Here is an 18,868-nt window from a genome sequence, read left to right as displayed (position 1 = left end):
ATCAAACCAAGCAAGGAGAATTCTATGATTGAGTAAATTACTTGATTGTGAAAATCCGAATTGAACCTAAACTAGGCATTTTTTTCATTGTTGTCATGATTCAAACTGTTTTAATTTTCTTTTCAATTTACATTTACTTGCAATAAATCAATTTCAAAACTCCCTTTTTGTTACTTGAGCTGTGAACAATTTAATAGAAAAATTCAACGGTCCCCTATGTTTGATCCCTGCTACCACTATTATAGAATTGGTGATACAGTTATTTTATTTGGTCTAAAATTAGGAGAAAAATTCCACTCGACCATGATCATATAACCTCAAAGTAGAAATATAATCATAATCGTTCAATCATAGCAAAAGAATCCAAAGAACAATGCAGGGAAATATAAAAAGATCTAAATCTCACAAATTACAACATAGGAAAAAATTATTCTATGCCTAAGCTAGAATGAGTGCCTTAGCCAATAATCAATATAAAGAATGATGAGGTAAAGTTTGGATACATCAAAGATCAGAAAAAAGAAGAAAAAATAGAGAGAAAACGTAATTCGATTGGATCGCAAATGATAAATCCTAGGTTGTTGAAGTTTGCTTTTATATTTATTGAAAAGGCATTGTGGCACTAGAGTACAATGCCACGATGCTGAGGGACAAATGCGTGCAATCGACTTCGGATGTCATGGCACTGTGTTCTTTTCACGAAATAGGGGCTTTCTGTCTTACAGCACCGAGTAGGTGCCATAGAGCACCGTGCATGCAGGGGAAATTCGTAATTTTCAGTACTCAATTTCCTTGTTGATGTAATTAAGTTCTGTTTTGGCCCATTTTAGCATTGTTTCGTCATTAACACCCGACTCTACCTCTTAAGTGCTCAAAGCCTCATCAAATAAACATGTAAAATTTAATAACAATCCTGAATTAAATGGAGCAAGAAAGCACATTTTCGGTGCTATTAATGTGTGTTTTGATTTTAATTTTCTATAATTTCATCTTCCCAAAATCAAAACAAAAGTTTTTATACGCTTCTACTATGGGATCCAATCCCATCAATAATAGCCTATGTTTGGGTATTGCATACTATTTTAGTTTGAGTTAATGAGTATGAGAGGCAACTGGTAGGAAATAATAATTAAATACTGTAACAAATAAGGATTTGAAATAGTAATACTGTAGTTAATTGGGTGTTATAATAGTTAGAAACACCAACTAAGTTTCTAACTATTATAATTGGAGCCCAAAACATGGAGTAGGTAAAGGGATTGAATCCCGAGTAGAAGCGTGTGAACATGTCTGCTTTTAATATGCGTTTCGAATACATAGAAAAATATAGAGAAGTTTTAACATATTTTAATTCAGCATGCTTTACTGTAAAGAAATTCAAAGAGAAAGAAAGTACATTTGAAGACTTTCATCAATATCTTCTCCAAATCTTTGCTATGATCACGATCTCAACCACTCTTCTTTGGTCTCGAATAGGACACCATGACCAAGATCTTCCCCCGCTATTCTACAGCAAGGAAAAGGTTCGTGGAAACCTTTTTGAAAGATTGGGAAGAAGTTTACAAATAAACCTCTTCTCTATGATTTTGAGTGATATATAAGAGATAAAGAGAGAATTGAGTGTGAGAGTGAGTTCCAAGAAGAACCATTCTTCTCTTTGTCTTTCTCATTCAAAATACATAACTATGTTGCAAATCAAGTGAGAGGGGAGATAACTATCCACACTCTCACGTTAACTCCCCTATAATTACAGAGGAGTTAACATTTAATTAAATTAATATTAATTAATGTAATAAATTAATATTAATTAATTAAATACCGTATAATTAATATTACATTTTAATCATATTTAAATGCATTTTCCTTTCATAAACTTTATTTTTAATATGAATCTCATTTACATTCAATTCAACCTATAGTTATAATATGAATCTCATTCATATTAAATTTAACTTATAAATATAATATGAATCTCATTCATATTATTTCATATTTGAATCTTATCTAAATAAATTATTCTCTCATACTATATAGTTCAATTTTGAATATCTTCAAAACTAACTTTATAATATAATGTATATATATACATTATATTAATTGTATCATGTACAATTAATTTAAATTCCCTTAAAATTTGAAATTTTCAAATTCTTCCAAAACTATATATTCTTATTTTAACCTTAATGAGCTAGCAAAGAAACCTAATGAACCTACAAATTAGAATCTCCAATAATACGAGATTAATTAATTAAACTCTTTAATTAAATTATTAAATTAATCGATATTTATTAATTGTGGGTAACTCCACTAAAGACCCACAGTTGCACTCTTTGCACTGTAGAATATTTTTGTGGTCATAGATATAACCAATTATAAGTAAGTCAACCGTTCACGAATTCTTCGTAACTATAGTTGGGTCAAATTACCGTTTTACCTCTATAGTTACCTCTTACTCCTTAAATCTCATTGATTCTCTAATGAGCAACCTATTTGGTTTTGAGAGGGAGGGGCCCTATTGTTCAAGACCAAGATTCAGCACTTAAAGGGAACAATTCATCTACTACCCTAAAGACGGAAAGGAGAGAAGTTCATCTTGTGTAGCTATGTCTCAACTCTCTACTCAGACAAATCCCCAAAATGGTAGGCTTATTGAGTCGGTGAGTCGAATCACTCTCACCGTACAAATAAAAGGACTATCGTCATAGACAAGAGTTCATAACTCACTCAGGATTGAGGTCGAGTTACCTATGGTCATCCTATCAAATGTTAATCTCTTCAATCAACGGTGTTATAAAGAAAGATTAATCATTTCGCGGTCTGATCTTATACAAACTCTTTGTATATGATATCCCTACTTACATGTCTTCACATGAACTATTTGGATCAAATCATTTGTAACATTTACAACTCTTGTAACATTTACAAAGTGGATCGTCCATAGTGTCACTAGAATAAGGCACCAAATCTTATCCATGTACTACAGACCATTTAGGTTATTACTTGAACATGATCTATCTGTATGTCTACCAGATATTACTCAAGTTACATAAAATAACCTTCGATCTTTCCTTAATGAATAATTGCATATATAAAATAATCAATCATTATTTCAAATAACTTATTAACTATGAGGCTTCAGGTTATATATCCCAACAATGGGCTAGAACCCCAGCCTTCCTCTAACAGATTCAATGGCATCGCTTATTCCTCTAAGCATGCTACCAGTCCTAGCTACTGATACTGACTGACGAAACTTGAATCAGAATCTCGTTCACTCCCGACTGAGTCAAAAATCTTTGTGACAACAGAGGGAAGAGCCTATCTGTTCTCTTTCTCTATCCTTGAGCCAGGTCTGGGCATTGCTCATTTATAGCACAAAGATGAAAGACCAGCTTAACAAGAGCAAAGGTGTTTACAGCTATCTTCTCTACCATAGTTACAGTGAATGAATGCATTGAATAACTTTCCGCTTGTGAATGATAGTCTTTCATAGCGATAGCGGCCTATGGAATTCAATTGAATTAGCGATAGCGGGTCGATCACGTGACACTTGGTAGGGAAACTTCTCGGCATGTTGAACAGCACAGTGACTAGCTTGCTAGCGATAGCTATCGTTCTGTTGTCGTTCCGCAACATTCACTCGCTAGCTTGAGTTCTATAGACTATATACATTCAAACGCAGGTTGTAAGAGAATGTAACTAAACTATGACAGCACTCTTTAGCTACTATAGTTGTTACGCGCTACTATAGCTAAGCTGTTACCTGACATCCAGTACCAGTAGTGCTTTACCCCTAGCTGTCCCGCATTCACTTACAGGCAACATGTGAACTTGACACTTGGGCGGATACTTACGTATCAGACAACCAGACAGCTAACGCACCTTCGCCTTCGAACATTCCATTCCAAATCAATACTACGTCCGTACCTCCGGGCGTTTACCATGTCTCCCGAACAATCTCAGAGTCGGATCTTCTTTATATATGTAAATTCCTCTGTCTGCGAGTATGAGATGAACATAAATCAAGTTGTTTTACATTAAGTGGGTGACCCATACCAATAAAGGCGGGTAGAAAAAAGACAAAACCCGCATCTCGTCAATCAAAATGGGGATTCACAGATGATTCTCAGCATAGAAGAGATCAAATAAGTCATTCCCCGAAAGCTATCAGTCTTTGTATGAAGGTAGGCCGTCTAAGTCAATACTACTTGCTCGGTCTTTCTTTCCTACTTCGGATCATCTTCGATCTTTGCCGCCTTAGGCAATGAGAAGGATGCAATTGATGAGTGATGAGGAAGAGACTTTAGCATCTCTAGCTAGACCATCTATTAGCATCAAGATAAGCGGACGTTCTTGCCATTCATCAAAGGCTTTAGACTGACTTTACTACCATATCTTAGGTCGGAGCCTACTCTATTTCCTAGCGCAGTCTCTTTCGATGGGGAGCAGAGCAAGTTACGGGACTTGGCATCCGGGGTATATGGAATGGAATCCCTGGTATAAGGTTAGGCCAATGCATTAGACTTCCTAGCTTTCAATACTGTATCAGTACGGGAAGAAAGACCAAGCTTATCATATGCTATTTCATATGACCGGAAAGTCCCATCTATGAATACCTTCTTCTCAATCGGATTGCAACTTCATCTTAGGCGGCATAAGGGCTCGTCTCATTCTATAATGGCGTGGTAACAAGAGAAAAGAGATTGCTTTCAGCTTCAGGAGTTTCCTGCTTCTAAACCTACTATTTCACCTTCTGTTTCCCTTTGACTGTTGGATCTTTCAATGCACCGTTATATCCTTTCTCGTCCTGATACCCGAGTGAGGGACCCCTGCGACGACTGGGGGGCCCGAACGTTCCTTTATACACTGGGAGTTTTTTAAGGGACTCTGACTTATTGTTTGCACTGGGATCATCAATCGCCATAATGACCAGAGCAAGCCAAAGCCAGGCCAACCTACGCCTTTTCCTCACCGTCACTGCCATCTCACGACTTGGATTCGAACCAATCAAGCTACTTGCCCTTTAGTAGATCGTGAGTGGTCTGTCGTCCTCCTCATTATAGTCCTCCTAAAATCAATAGCATTTCGTCGAATACATCCTGTCTTTTCACCTTAGTAGCCTATGCATAGTCAGTACTATAGCCCCAATCATGGCTACTAATAAAATCAGACTAGAAACCAAAAACCAGACGGAATAGTAGGTATAAAGTAAATTGCCCAATGTTTCCAAATTAGTCCAACTTCGTACCTTTCCGGCATAAACCGTATATCTAAGAGAGGTCGTATTTCTTTGGGTTGGTAGTAATGGAATGGTTTCATTATCTAAAATGAAGAACATTTCCCACCAAAAGATCAGTCCAATAATACACTCACTGGTAAATAGCGCAAGACTTCTTCGTGAATCTCCGCTATTTGAATATGGAACATCATAACAACGAATAGGAATGAAACGGCTATAGCTCCTATATGAACTACTGGGAAGATCATAGCGAAGAAGTCGAGACCTAACAAAAGAAGTAAACCTGAAGTGTTGCGAAAGACTGGGATGGGAAACAAAACGGAATGTACCGGATTTTTAGCACGTACAAACATCAAACCAGAGACCAAAGCTGGGCTCGACAAAACGGAAAGTATCATGGTACGTCGTCCTTCCCTGAAATGGAACTTTCATGCTGGAGCAAGAACTAGCATGAAAGTCGATCTATTACGACCAGCGCGGTTGTTCGTATTTCATTTTCTTCTTCCAAGTCAAGCCCTTTCTTAGAAAGCACTCGCTGAGTTATTACGGAATCTCAAATCTCTCTCGACGCCGAGAATTTGTGATGTTTCCAGGTCGATCAGAGGTTCGGCTTGCTTCTCCCCCACCTTTTAGCGTTCTGGGCCCCCGAAAAAAGAAGAGAAATTAGGCCATGTTTCCCGAGAGAGGCCGTCTTCTACTTCTAGTCGATATAATGTCGGGGGTTGACCTGCGGGTTTCCCAAGCCCCTGAGCTCATCAATGAAAATATTCCATCGAGAACAGCGCGATGTTCGAAGTCGCGTCTGAGCACACGGAAATGCCGCAGACGGTCATCGATATCGTGCTCCCAGTCGTCATGAGAGCCAACTGGAGAGCACGCTTGACATCCTCCGGATCTTCGAGCCTGAGCCCACGCTCATGCAAGATCCTGTGGGCTCGGCGTACCATGGTCGCCTCCTCATTCTCGCAGGCGTTCGTGATAGCCTCAATCGCGGCATAGATGCGGGCGTCCTCTTCTTGTGCCCTAGCCTCCCTTTCAGCATCCAATGGATTCCCACCTTCACCATTTGGTTGATCCAGGTGATTCCGTTGTTGAGCTGCTGGGGCAGCGGCGGGTTGGGGGGCGGGTACGGCATTGGAAGGCCCAGCTTGTTCCGGTTGATTGACCGACGAGGTACTTCTACTACGCCCGGAACTGGCCGATTCTTCTTCTGTATAAGAAAAATCTTCTGTATAAGTAAACCACTCAGAAGAGGTGTCGCCTTGGTTACCATGACCAGCTATCCATCCCGACGATCCCGAAAAAGAGAAGGTCCCCAGAAAGAAGTCAAGAAATCCGCGGTCCCAAAATAAGATAAGACAGGGCGTAGTAGTAGAAAGATCAAGAAATATCGCAATAGAGAACACAGTGGTAGAATCCTCGAGCCATACTTACGAGAGAGAGCACGAAATATAGAAATTGAGAAAACCAAGAGGACCGGATTTGTCATCAAATTGAGATTATTTCGTTTCCTTATCAGAGAGGGGCCCTTTCTTTCGCTTTAGGGAGCGGGGCTTCTTTATGGAAAAAGGGGGAATGAGAGGGGGGTGTCGAAATAATCAAATAATTAATTATTTCTTGATCCCTATTCTTGGTTTCAATTTTTCCCGGTTTATCAGAACCTTTTTTTCTGATTCGAGGGGGATCCTGTTGAGTTCTTACGCTTTCATGTCTACAACTCAGTTCATCCGATTATTACAGAGATGAACCTAAGCCGGAATATGAACCATAAAAGAAAATACCGACTAAAACCGATCACAGGAATACCAGTTACAGTACCTATTATCCAAAGAGGAATCCTTCCAGTAGTCTCGGCCATTTGTCCCACTTCCCTCCCCATTTCATCAAGTGGTCGTGCTAGAGACAGAAACAGTCATAGATAATTATGAGATGATATCCTTTCCTTTAATGGGATAAGATAATTCGTACTATTATTTAGTATTTTCTTTGATTTCATTTCAGAAATAATTTGAAAATAAAACAGCAAGTACAAAAATGAGTAATAACCCCCAGTAAAGACTGGTACGATTCAATTCAACATTTTGTTCGTTCAGATTTGATTGGGTCATAGCTCTCTCATTCGGATTAGGTTTATCGTTGGATGAACTGCATTGCTGATATTGACCCTAAAAAAGAAACGGTAGGTACAGCTAGTCCGTGAACCGCCAACCATCGCACTGTAAAAATAGGATAAGTTTTATCGAGAGTCATTTGGTCCTCCTAAAAAGATCTACTAAATTCATCGAGTTGTTCCAAAGAATCAAAATGGCCAGTTATTAATGGAATTCCTTGTCGGCTCTCTTCGATGCTAGCAACCGCGTTTGACCCTTTTCCACGCTTCTTTCAATTTCCTTACATTCTAGCTGAAAAAGAGACTTGACCTTTACTTAGAGAGGGGCTGCGGTACCACGCTCTTCCGTGCTCGTAGGTTGACTTCCCTATGCATCCCGACTAAGGTCTCACAAACGTGCACTTCCCTTATGCCCCGCTTCACTAATGTGAATAGGTTATACAGAAGGGTGGGTTGGTTATATACTCTTATGCGCGTTCCTTCTTCGAACCTTTTGGTATGTATTGCCCCCTAACTATAGATCAGATCCACCGGACGAGAAACTCAATTCCGCACCGTCGGACTTATCCACCAAGGGATTCCTTGAATTTATGTGGATTGCGTTGGAGGAAATCTACCAAAGCTAGGCAGATAGATGGACTCCTTCCCCGCTGCTAAGGGAGAGCAAGAAAAAAAATCAAATTCTTGTTTTTTAATCAGCGCCCCCTTTTGGGTATGCAGGTACTAAGAGTCCTCTCACTACCAACCAGCAGACATCATCTGGCTGGGTCTTGCCAGTATCAACAACAAGAAAAAAAAACAAGCAAATGGAAACAGCAACTAACTATGGCTCTTGGCCCAGACAACGCCCTAGGCGTAGGGGAGATCGGAGCAACAGGGAACGCCTAGACGACGTTTTTCTTCCTGGGCAGCTGTAAGTAGATCGAGAGGTCAATAATTTATGAGTGCAATAATTTTTGAATTTTCGGAGAAACTTTACTTGTGTATGTTTTGAAAATAAAATCGTTTTCAAAAGTTCATTACCGCAACAAGCTTCCCTTACATGCTTCTTTTGGTATATTAATAATATTATATATAAAAAAAAAAAATGAATAGTAAGAAGGGCTGCGAAGTAAATTGGGTTAGATTATTCATTTAAGAAATAGGAATATTTAGATAATTGTGTAATTATACCTATTTATTTAGACTATATATGTACAGAGCCCTCTTCTAAATTTTATCTTTAGTACTCTACTTGTATATGTTTATAATCCAGAAATATATTTTCTTTGTTATTTTTCTTTTGTTTTGTGATCGTAATCATTCGTTGATATTATTTTTGTATTTGTTACAGAAAATATGCGAATGATAGAGAGACCAAAAAGAATTTGTATAAAGTTCAAAGATGATAGATGTTTTGAATGAGATTAAAATTAAACTGGACTTTCAATTAGATTTGGTGCACATAGTCAAGCATGTTATTTCTGTGAATGACGAGTTCCAATATATTATTTGGGAAAGGAGATCTCTTTTAACAATTGACAAAAAACTGGGCATATTTAGATCACTTTTACCTGTTGAAAGTCTAAGGAACCTTCTGAATCACATATTTAACAGATCTAGAAGAAATAATACATATGACAGGAGTGATCCTATCCTTTATTTACGGGCTTATTTCTCAAGCTTCGAAAAGCTATAATTCCATAATATATGGATATATGACTCATCCCAACTGGAGCAACCCTAGGGTATTAGTCCGACGTTTTATAACTGTCAATATATATGCATTTTTAAATTAATAATTAAATTTAAATTATAAATGAAAGTTTTATTGATAGGTGTTTGTCACGAGCATAAACTAAATAAAAAATATGTTCATCAACGAAGGCCAAAAATTGTAGTTGTGCAAAAATGTGCCCATTTTGGAATTTTGAATGTGGGTGATCAAATTATCAGTATGTCTCATTGTTTTTATTTATTTAATACTTAATTATTGTAAATGATTCTCTTGCAATATGATAAATTTGTGAATAGTAATTTTTTACATAACATTGATGATGATTTTGAACATTTGTAGTATTTCGAATTGAGGAAATTAACAAATGTGAGAAGATTAATGGGGATAACTATGGATTATGGCCTATAAAGTACAATATGTTGTGGAAGAGCAAAAGGTTCCAGAAATTTTGAATCATATCTTCAGTGAATCTGAAAAAGATAACTCAAATCAACACTAAAGAGACCATGAGGCTTAATATGATTGGAAAAAGAAAAATTTATTGGCTCAAATCACTTTGTTGAGCAGAATGAACAATGATATAATGCATGGGTTCCAATCTTATGATTTGACTAAGGACATGTGGGTTGCATTGAAGCTGAAATTTGGTAGAACTTCTATCACCAAAATTAGGTAACTCACAATAAAGTTTGACATGTATAAGATACGCCCGAATCACAATCTGAGACAACACATGAAAGAGATGTCTAACATGATTGATGATCAACATATTCAAGTTGTTAGTAGATCCTTCCACATATGAAAGTGCATCTTACCCATAATGAGGTGTTAGGTCTCTAACTGATGTTGTAGGACATCACAAATTGGAGGAAGATCGCGTGAAGGCGTTTAAGGTCTGACAATATTGACGTGTATATGGTGGGACTTAGTTCTCATGAGAACAAAAGTAAGAAAATGTAAACATCGTGGAGAGATTATAAACGGAATACGAAAAATAAACATGGTTAGAAATTAAATAACAAGGATAAGAAAAAACGTCTCATGTTTCAAAAAAAAAAAAAAAAAAAAGGAAGAAAACAACGAACATTAAGGAATGTTGGATTTTTAATTCAGTTTATTAACATCGTGTAGCAAGCATCAAAATTATTGGAAAAACCCTAGTAAGATGGGCGATTTATCACAAGGATAATTAACATTCGTTCACAAGGTAAGTTATCTTTTGAGTTGTAAAAGATTGAGAGAGATTAAGAGAAACAAGTTTTTTTCTTTATACGTGTTATTGAAAAAAAAGCATTTCTTCGTTTCTTCAAAAATCTTTTTACCCACGTTATTGAGATATCTTCTGTAGTCACTAAAACTACAAGGATTCACATGAGGTGGTAGGCCTTGTTAATTATTAAATTTATTATAATTAATTTAATTATTAACTAATATTAGTATTAAATTAATCTTCCAAAAATTTTAATGACATATTTTGTGGTATCATTTTATTGTCCTCATAGATTTTGTTTATAGTTTGATATAATTAAGCTCGATAAAACAGAGAAAATTACAATGAGGAAGGATGGAGAGGGTGGATGAAGCATTCGTTTAAGATCTTGGATGTGTTTATAAGTATGGGACGATGTTTCAAAATAGTTTATGGCTCATTTGGCTCGTGATACCAGAAATAATAATGAGAAATGATTAATTTGACAGAAACTTCTGTAATCCTTTTATTTTATTTTATTTTTTAAAATTTTGTATTCCATCGTTTTCTAAATATTGAAAACGAAATTAAAAAACAATATAGAAACAACATTTCATTGTTTTTTAATTAGACTTTTTTTTTAATTGTTTTTAACACAAGTGTATATCAAGCATATTTTCATACAATTAATTAAAGGTTAAATTATATAAAATACTCCTAAATTTTATATTTTATGGCAAAGAAAAAACTTTGAACTTTCAAAATTTTCAAAAATACCCTTAAATTTTCAAAAGAATTCAGAAATACCCTTCCTATTAATTTTGGATGAAAAACGTTAGTGTTTTGTGTCAAAAATTTCCTTAATCTTAAAAGCTACCGTTAAAACTTAAAACAAGTTTTAAAAAAATAGGCTAAATTAAACACTCCTAAACTTTATACTTTGTATAAAAAATATCCTTAAATTTTTAAAAGTTTCAAAAATATCCTTAAACTTCCGAAATGAGTTCAAAAAAACTCTTCCATTAGTTTTGGATGGAAATCATTTGTTTTTTTTTTTTATCAAAAATACCCCTGAACTTTCAAAAGTTTCAAAAATGTCATTAAACTTTAAAAAAGTTAAAAAATACCCTTACTGTTATATGGACACAAACGGTTAATGTAATAACCCTAAATTTTAATATAATTCTAGGACGCTACTCTATACATGCATATGCTTGACAATACATTTCTCGAACGATATTTAGGTAAAAGAGATAAAGGAAAAATAAATAAATAAAGTTACTACGTTAAATATAAACTCAACGGAATAAGGAAGAGAACTTCAAAAAGAAAAAAAAAAACAGAGAATTTACAACAAACGATTCATTGTTTGGGTACCCCTAACCTAATTTTAAAATAAATAGTAATTAAATAAATCAATAAATGAAATTAAGGAGAAATCATAGGTTTTTAAAATGCTAACTCTTAGACCAGACACTATCAAAATGAAACTAGGCGTTGAAGTAAGGACTCATTCAAATGGACATGAGAGGAAAAAAAGGGTGAATATATAAATATACTCTGTTAGTCTTCCCGGGACACCACCCGAAGGCTCACAACATGTGATGTGCATAGCCCAATGGAAACTGCAATCTCATACAATATAAGCATTCATCCAACATCATAACTCATGCTAAGACTACGTAATCGTTCACAATTCATAGTAAATCGCTTACTTAAGTTTGACACAACGAGAAAATTCAATGCAAGCACGAAAGCAACGAAACCCACACATTCGAACGAACTCCCAACACTTCAAATGATCAGTCCAACCTGGCCACACAACAACAACAATGGTTTGACACAAATCATAGCAGCATAACCCATCCTACAAATGCATTGAAACTACATCCACTTACCTAAGGGTACCGAACTGCCCCAAAATAGACCTTCGCTTGGAAACTTTCTTCACCACCACAAGTTCCAGAATCCAACCACAAAATTCCATGGGTAAATTAGCTTTGGCCCAAGAATAACCAATGACGATGAGTTACCAAAAGAACCCGAAACTTACCTCCAAACAAGAAGTTCGAGCGGAACCAACCACGATCCGGCGACAACCGGAACTGTCTGCGCCAGAACTGTCAGAGGGTGCTTGGGTTTAGGCCAACGGCTGGCGAATGGGAACGAAAAAAGGGCTCGGCTAGCGGAGACGTCGGCACACGATTCGGCTGGCTGAAGGCGGAAGTCGAGCGGCAAGCGGCGCTAACATGCGCGGGAGGCAGCTAAGTNCCCTACGGTGGAGCGAAAACGGGAAAAGGAAGGTGACGACGTGGCCTGGGACGCGACTCGAATGACCGGCGACGCCTTCTGGTGCGCGATCGACGGCTGCTACGGCTAGGCGGCGGGGCTCCTTGCACGGCTGGAAGAAGAAGGCTTGGAGGAGAGGGATCTTGCGTGCGGTTGGGAGGAAGGAAGGGTTTTCCTTTTTTTTTTTTCTTTTTTTCCTTTACCTCACGCATCCCAAAGTCCCCTTTTTAAATAACCAAACCCATAAACGTTAATTCTTTTAAAAAACAAAACCAAAAAAAAAAATAAAACAACCCCCAATTCCCTTCTTCCCATGAAAATAAAACTCAAACCACCAAACCCCTTTTTAATAAATCTTCTCCAAACAACATCCAATTAAACTAAACCCAACAAATTATTTAATTGTCTAAACTTTGGCCTTGAATTAAAAAAAAATGAATAATTTCTCGAATTAATTTAAATTTACCTAAATTGGACGTTACAGTTAATATCGTCTTACTTTTCTATTTTCTATATTTTTTCTTTCATCCCTTCTTTAATACCCTATTAACTACGTGTTAATAGCCAATTATATTTTTTATTTGATTATTTATTGTTTTGTTATGTTTTTAGGAGATATTTCAAAGTTAAAATTTGGTGAGATTTTGTGGGATTTTTATATTTTAATTTAGAATTTTGGTTCTTGTTTTAGTTGCTCAGAAAATTAGTGTAAGCTAAGAGTTGAATAATTAGGAGAAAAATGAGAGTATCTATATAAAAAAATAATATCTATATAATTTGTCTTAAAATTGGTTCTTTTTTAACTTAAAAAAACTTCAAACAAATTGATCATCATATTAACAGTATAAGTATTTTTTTAAAAAAAATTTAAAGTTATTTTTGCAATGATGTATTAATGATTTTTGTCCGTATACTAATAGTGAAAGTATTTTTTAAACTTTTTTAAGTTAAGAATATTTTTGAAACTTTTGAAAGTTCAGACATTTTTTAAATAAAACTTTAACGGTTTTCATCCAAAACTAACGATAAGGGTATTTTTGAACTCTTTTTAATAGTTTAAGGATAGTTTTAAACTTCTGAAAGTTGAAGGTATTTTTTTACACAAAGTATAAAGTTCAAAAGCAAATTTTTTATATAAAAAATACTTAATATATGAACAAAAATAATTGATGCTCTTTTACTTCTCTATTTTCCCCTTTTTTATCCTCTCTCTTCTTCAATACACTCTTACTCCTCTTTTTATTAATTATTTGACATTTTCTTATCTAAAAAAAAACCCACTTCAATGAAGGAATATGCTATAACAAGAAGAAAAAGAATAATGGAAGCATCTAGGGATATGAGGATTTAAATGTTTTAATAAGGTTGTATGTTAGTAGTAGAGTGTTTATTAATTACAAAATACATTTTCTTTTTTTCTTGTATTTGGCTATTTCTTATCTTGATATATTTTAAGGGTAGATTTTGATTTTTGAATTTTATGAGATTTTGTGGATTTTATGTTTTAACTTAAAGTTTTGTTTTAATTTTAGTTGTTGGGAAAATAGGTGTTAGAATTACACAAATAGGAGAAAAATGAGAGTATTTATATGAAAAACAAAGTGAAGCTATCTATATAATTTGTTTTAAAATTGGTTTTTTTTCAAACTCAAGAAAACTTCAAACAAATTGGTCACTGCACTGAGCATCTTCAAACCTTTTTTCTAAAAAAAAAATAGAGTTATTTTTGCAACGAGGCATTAATAGTTTTTGTTCATATACTAATAGTAAAGGCATGAACTTTTCTTAAGTTTAAGGATATTTTTTATACTTTGAATGTTTAGATGTATTTTTTAAACAAAATGATTTCGATCCATTTTGATTCTTGTACTTTTGGGTTTATCTAATTTTAGTTCCTCTACTTTTAAATGTCTAATTTCATTTCCTTTACTTTCAATAGATCATTAATTTAGTCCTTCAAGTTTTTTTTTAATCAAAATTTGGTTAAAATAATTAGGAATAATTTCCATTGTCAAAAGAAATGAAAAAGAATAATTTTCATGCACAAGAAAATAGTATGGCGTAGTACAAAACAAGGCTGTATTGCTGACTCTACCATGAATGTCGAGTATGTCTACTTGTGAAGTTGTTAAAGAAATTGTGTGGCTTGGGAAGTTTTTAACAAACTTGGAAGTTGTTCGTAACATGTCAATGCTCATCACCCTTTATTGTGATAATAATGGTGTTGTAATAAATTCCATCGAGCCTAGAAGCTACAAGGGAGGAAAGCAAATAAAGTGCAAGTATCATTTGATATGGGAGATTGTGCAACGAGGAGATGTGATCATCATGTAGATTACTTCAGAGCAAATGTTGCTGATCCATTTACAAAGACTCTCACGGCTAAAGTTTTTTAGGGTCACATGGAGAGTTTGGGACTACGAGACATCGATCATCTTTTCTAGGGCAAATGGGAGATGTTATCGGATATAGTGTATGCCCTAGTTTATTGTATTGTGTACTTTACTTGTATTGCATTTTATATTGTACACCCCGAGAGCTTTAGGACAAAAGAAGATTGTTAGGGTTGGTACCCGAAATTTTGTGGTTCTCGTAGTTTGCAAATTGTATGTGAACTATTTATTTAATAAAATAAGGTGTTATTTTATTTGATATTTAAATTGCATTAACTCAATCCAATAAACTAAGATCCAAGGTTATTTTATGTAACTTGAACATGTATGTGGTTGACATGCAAGTGGATCATGTTTAAGTAATAAACTAAATGGTTTGTAATATATGGATAAAGTTTGGTGCCTTTAGAGATGTTCAATTTTCCCACAGGGATGAGGTCCTGCCCCATTCCCGATTAGGCGGGGAATGGGGGACGGAGTGAGAGAAAAAAAAATTGTGAGCTACAAGGGGACAGGGACGGGGAATGCATTCGACCTCAATCCTGAATGAGTTATGAAGTCCTGTCTATAAGGCAATCCTTTGATTTGTTTGGGTGAGATGACCCGAATTATCAACTCAATATGTCTATCATTTTGCTGATTTGTCGAAGTAGGGAGTTGGGAACATAGCTACACAAGATGAAATTATCTCCTTTTTGTCTTACGGGTAAGTAGATGAATCGCTCTCTTAAAGGCTGATTTCTGGTCTTAAACAAAGAGGTTTCACCCTCTCATTGGCCCGAGAGAGATTTAGTTTATAGTTGGACTATAAACGTATTATTCATTAGATGGATCAATGGTACTTAAGGAGTTAGATGTAATTATAGGAGTAAAACGGTAATTTTACCCAGCTATAATAATGAGTGTATCGTGAAGGGTTGACTTCCTGTTGATTGATTATATCCATGGACACAAAAAATATCGTGCGAAGAGTGCAGTTGTGGGCCTTTACGACAGTGACTTGCAGTTAATTAATGTTGATTAATTTAATTAAAGAATTTAATTAATTAATCTCGTATCATTAAGTCTTCTAATCTATAGGTCCATTAGGTCCTCTTGCTAGCCCATTAAAGATAAAAGAATGAATAAAAGGAGAAATGTAGATAATAATTATATTAATGTGATTAATATAAAGTATAATGTATATTGATGCATTATAGTATATAGTTAATTATAAATATGATTTATAATTAAAACTATATATGAGAGTAATATATTTGAATAAAATTCAAATATTAATTTTATGAATGTGATTCATATAAATACTATGTAAATAAGATTCATATTAAAATTATAGGTTATGATGCATTTTAATATGGTTAGCCAAAGAATTTTAATTTTAATTAATTTTAATAAAGTAAATTCATAAATCTTTAATATTAGATTTTAATGATTAATTTTAATATTAACTTTTAATCAATAAATTTACTTTATTCACGAATTTCACGTTCATAGAGCTTGTAATAAATTAGCTAACACTATTGCCAAAGAAGCCAAAACGTTTCACCTTTCATTGTATTGGCAGTATATTTTTCATGATTGGATGAGTGTTTTGCCGTCGTGACTATGTCTACTATTGCCCATGAGACGTTAATAAAGAGATGTTACCTTTTTTTTTAAAAAAATGCATGTTTAATTAAATATGTTATATTTAATTAGTTATTGTATTTATTATTTAATTTTATAATTAATTAATGAGATGAATAATTATTATTATTTAATTAAAATTAAAATTTGAATTTGGTTTTAATTAAATTTTACTTAAATAATTTTATATTAAAATAACTCCGTCGCATGAGGAGGAGTTATTGCAGTGAGGGGAGTTGACTCCCCTACATGTTTCTTTTTGTGAAAAAGGAACATCCATTCGGTAAAGATTACAAAAAAGAAAGAAACACTCACAAGAATCATGAATAAACAAGAAATATCTCTCATTTACAAATATCTAGTACTAATTCCATGAATAAACAAGAATCACAATACCAGAATATAACTTCCAATAATAAACTGATCATGTCTTCCACCTATGAATTTATCCACAAATTCATTCTAAGCTAGCATTTACATTCTATTGAGACAAAAAAACAAGAATTACATCCTTACACAAATAGGCCAACAAAACTTGCCCATTGGGTCCGAATCACGTCGATCTCTCCTTGTGTATATGCATCTTTTGTATTGAACTACAAGAAGGAAAAAAAAAAAGATAAACTCAGCATAAGTTTACGTCCATTTATTAAATTAAAGGTAGCGCTATATAAAAAATAAATAATTCACGTACGAGGCTAGTAATGGGAGTAGTAGGATTATACACTATTTCGTGTATATACTTTTGCACATAGTATCCGCATCCTATAGAATCTAATTGACGAGGGCACTGCATATAAAGTTGAAAACAGTTGTTAAATTGTTATAAAGAAGTTGAGTGAACATAAATTGTTAAAAAATGAATACAAATTTACCTTTACAGGTTTCCATTTTGGAGAAGACCGATAGTGTTGGAGATCGTGCTTGGCTTGCCATGTTTTCAATCCACTAAATAGTTTAAAAACATTAGTTAAACATAAATACTTCAATTAAGAGCTAAGAAAATTCAATTACACTTACATATTTATAACTCCATGAAAATTCTCTTGAACCTTGCTTCGAAGAGAATCCAAAACATAAACACAATTTTCTTGTAGATTGATTACAATCAATATCCAATAATAATTATAATAAGCAACAATTTTGAAATATTAGTATGTGTATAATGCAAATTAGTCACAACATAAACACAATTTACTTACCATGTGTTATATGGAATGAGGACTATTTGGTCTAAATTAGCCAATCTAGTTGATTGGCTAAATTTCTGGATCGGATATCTTGAGACTTCACGTGTGGCGATATTCTTGCTTGATTAATTATAAAAAACTTCTTCGTAATATCACGACCACATTCATCCCAAAGATACCTAAACAAAGTAAAAGTTATTATTTATCAACATGAAACAAAGTATACATGAGTGAATCTAGATGAGTAATACTTACGCAATGTATGTCAAAATACACATGTAGTCTATTTCAACCATATTACAATATTGGAGTAGATCATCATGGTCTAAATAAATAAATTTGTCTCTTCCAAATATATGCTTGTCCAAAGAGATACGAATCATGTCTACATCGTGCATGCATGTCTGTTCAATAATTTGATAGTACCATTAACGTTAGCATATTTGGAGGACTGGCTGAAGCTCTTAATTGGTGAATGATCCTACCATAACCAAAGTTATAAAAATTCAAAGTAGGAAAAATAATAAATAACCAAACTCATAAACTGAAAAGGAAACATATTTTTTTCTCGTCACCCATAACGACAAGTTCACGAGGCCATTTTACGAAGTTGCCCATTGCTTGCTTTAAGAACTCTATTTTACCCTTCACAGGAATTGGTATAGGCAAATCTTCTCCAATGACAATGTCAATCAGAACTTTAACGGTTAAGCATGACACATCATCATCAAATGTTGTGGCTACTGCAATAATATTATCTACAGTTCCTATAGCCAAGTGGCATGGTGTCCCCTTTACAAATTTAAAAGAACTTATATCATGCATGGTTAAGCATGTACAATATGATAAAAATTTAAAAGTCACAATAAATAAATTACCTCCAAATTTTTCTTTAGACATCTTTTCATTATCTTCTTCTTTAATCTTCTCAGTATCTTCTTCAGATGCACTTAGTGCAACACTTCCAACAGATGATTTGGACTGATGAGATTGTTTGCTGTGAGTTCTTTCTCTTGACATTTTACCATGTCGAATAATTTTTTGACTAGAGTCTCCTTCAGTTTCTTGGCTCATAGAGGACTTTGGTTTTACTAATTTGAAATATTGAGAATGGG

General features: G+C 34.3%; 1 protein-coding gene and 1 long non-coding RNA gene across 2 annotated transcripts; both read right to left on the bottom strand.

Annotated features, from left to right (window-relative positions):
• Window positions 1–5,125: 5,125 nt before the first annotated feature.
• On the bottom strand, window positions 5,126–7,097 carry LOC120067461 (uncharacterized ATP synthase C chain-like protein). The gene is made up of 2 exons (XM_039019020.1): window positions 7,031–7,097; window positions 5,126–6,668 (listed from the first exon to the last, which is right to left on the bottom strand). The coding sequence occupies exons 1-2, from the start codon at window positions 7,095–7,097 to the stop codon at window positions 5,995–5,997; spliced, it is 741 nt and encodes a 246-aa protein (XP_038874948.1). The 3' UTR covers window positions 5,126–5,994.
• A 4,505-nt stretch (window positions 7,098–11,602) lies between these two features.
• LOC120068106 lies at window positions 11,603–12,528 on the bottom strand. The gene is made up of 2 exons (XR_005479093.1): window positions 12,154–12,528; window positions 11,603–12,067 (listed from the first exon to the last, which is right to left on the bottom strand). It is a non-coding gene; the product is annotated as an uncharacterized LOC120068106 (long non-coding RNA).
• Window positions 12,529–18,868: the final 6,340 nt, after the last annotated feature.

The sequence above is a fragment of the Benincasa hispida genome, chromosome 12, assembly GCF_009727055.1.
Source record: "Benincasa hispida cultivar B227 chromosome 12, ASM972705v1, whole genome shotgun sequence".
Lineage (NCBI taxonomy): Eukaryota > Viridiplantae > Streptophyta > Magnoliopsida > Cucurbitales > Cucurbitaceae > Benincasa > Benincasa hispida.
Note: the sequence above shows the minus strand (reverse complement) of the source record. Positions and strands in the feature narration are given on the sequence as shown.

Bases quoted from the DNA above. Each gene is read 5' to 3' on its own strand.
- LOC120067461 (XM_039019020.1), bottom strand. From the start codon at position 7,097: ATGGCCGAGACTACTGGAAGGATTCCTCTTTGGATAATAGGTACTGTA. The intron at 6,669-7,030 runs GTTTTAGTCGGT...CTCTCTCGTAAG, and splicing joins AACTGGTATTCCTGTGATCG to TATGGCTCGAGGATTCTACC.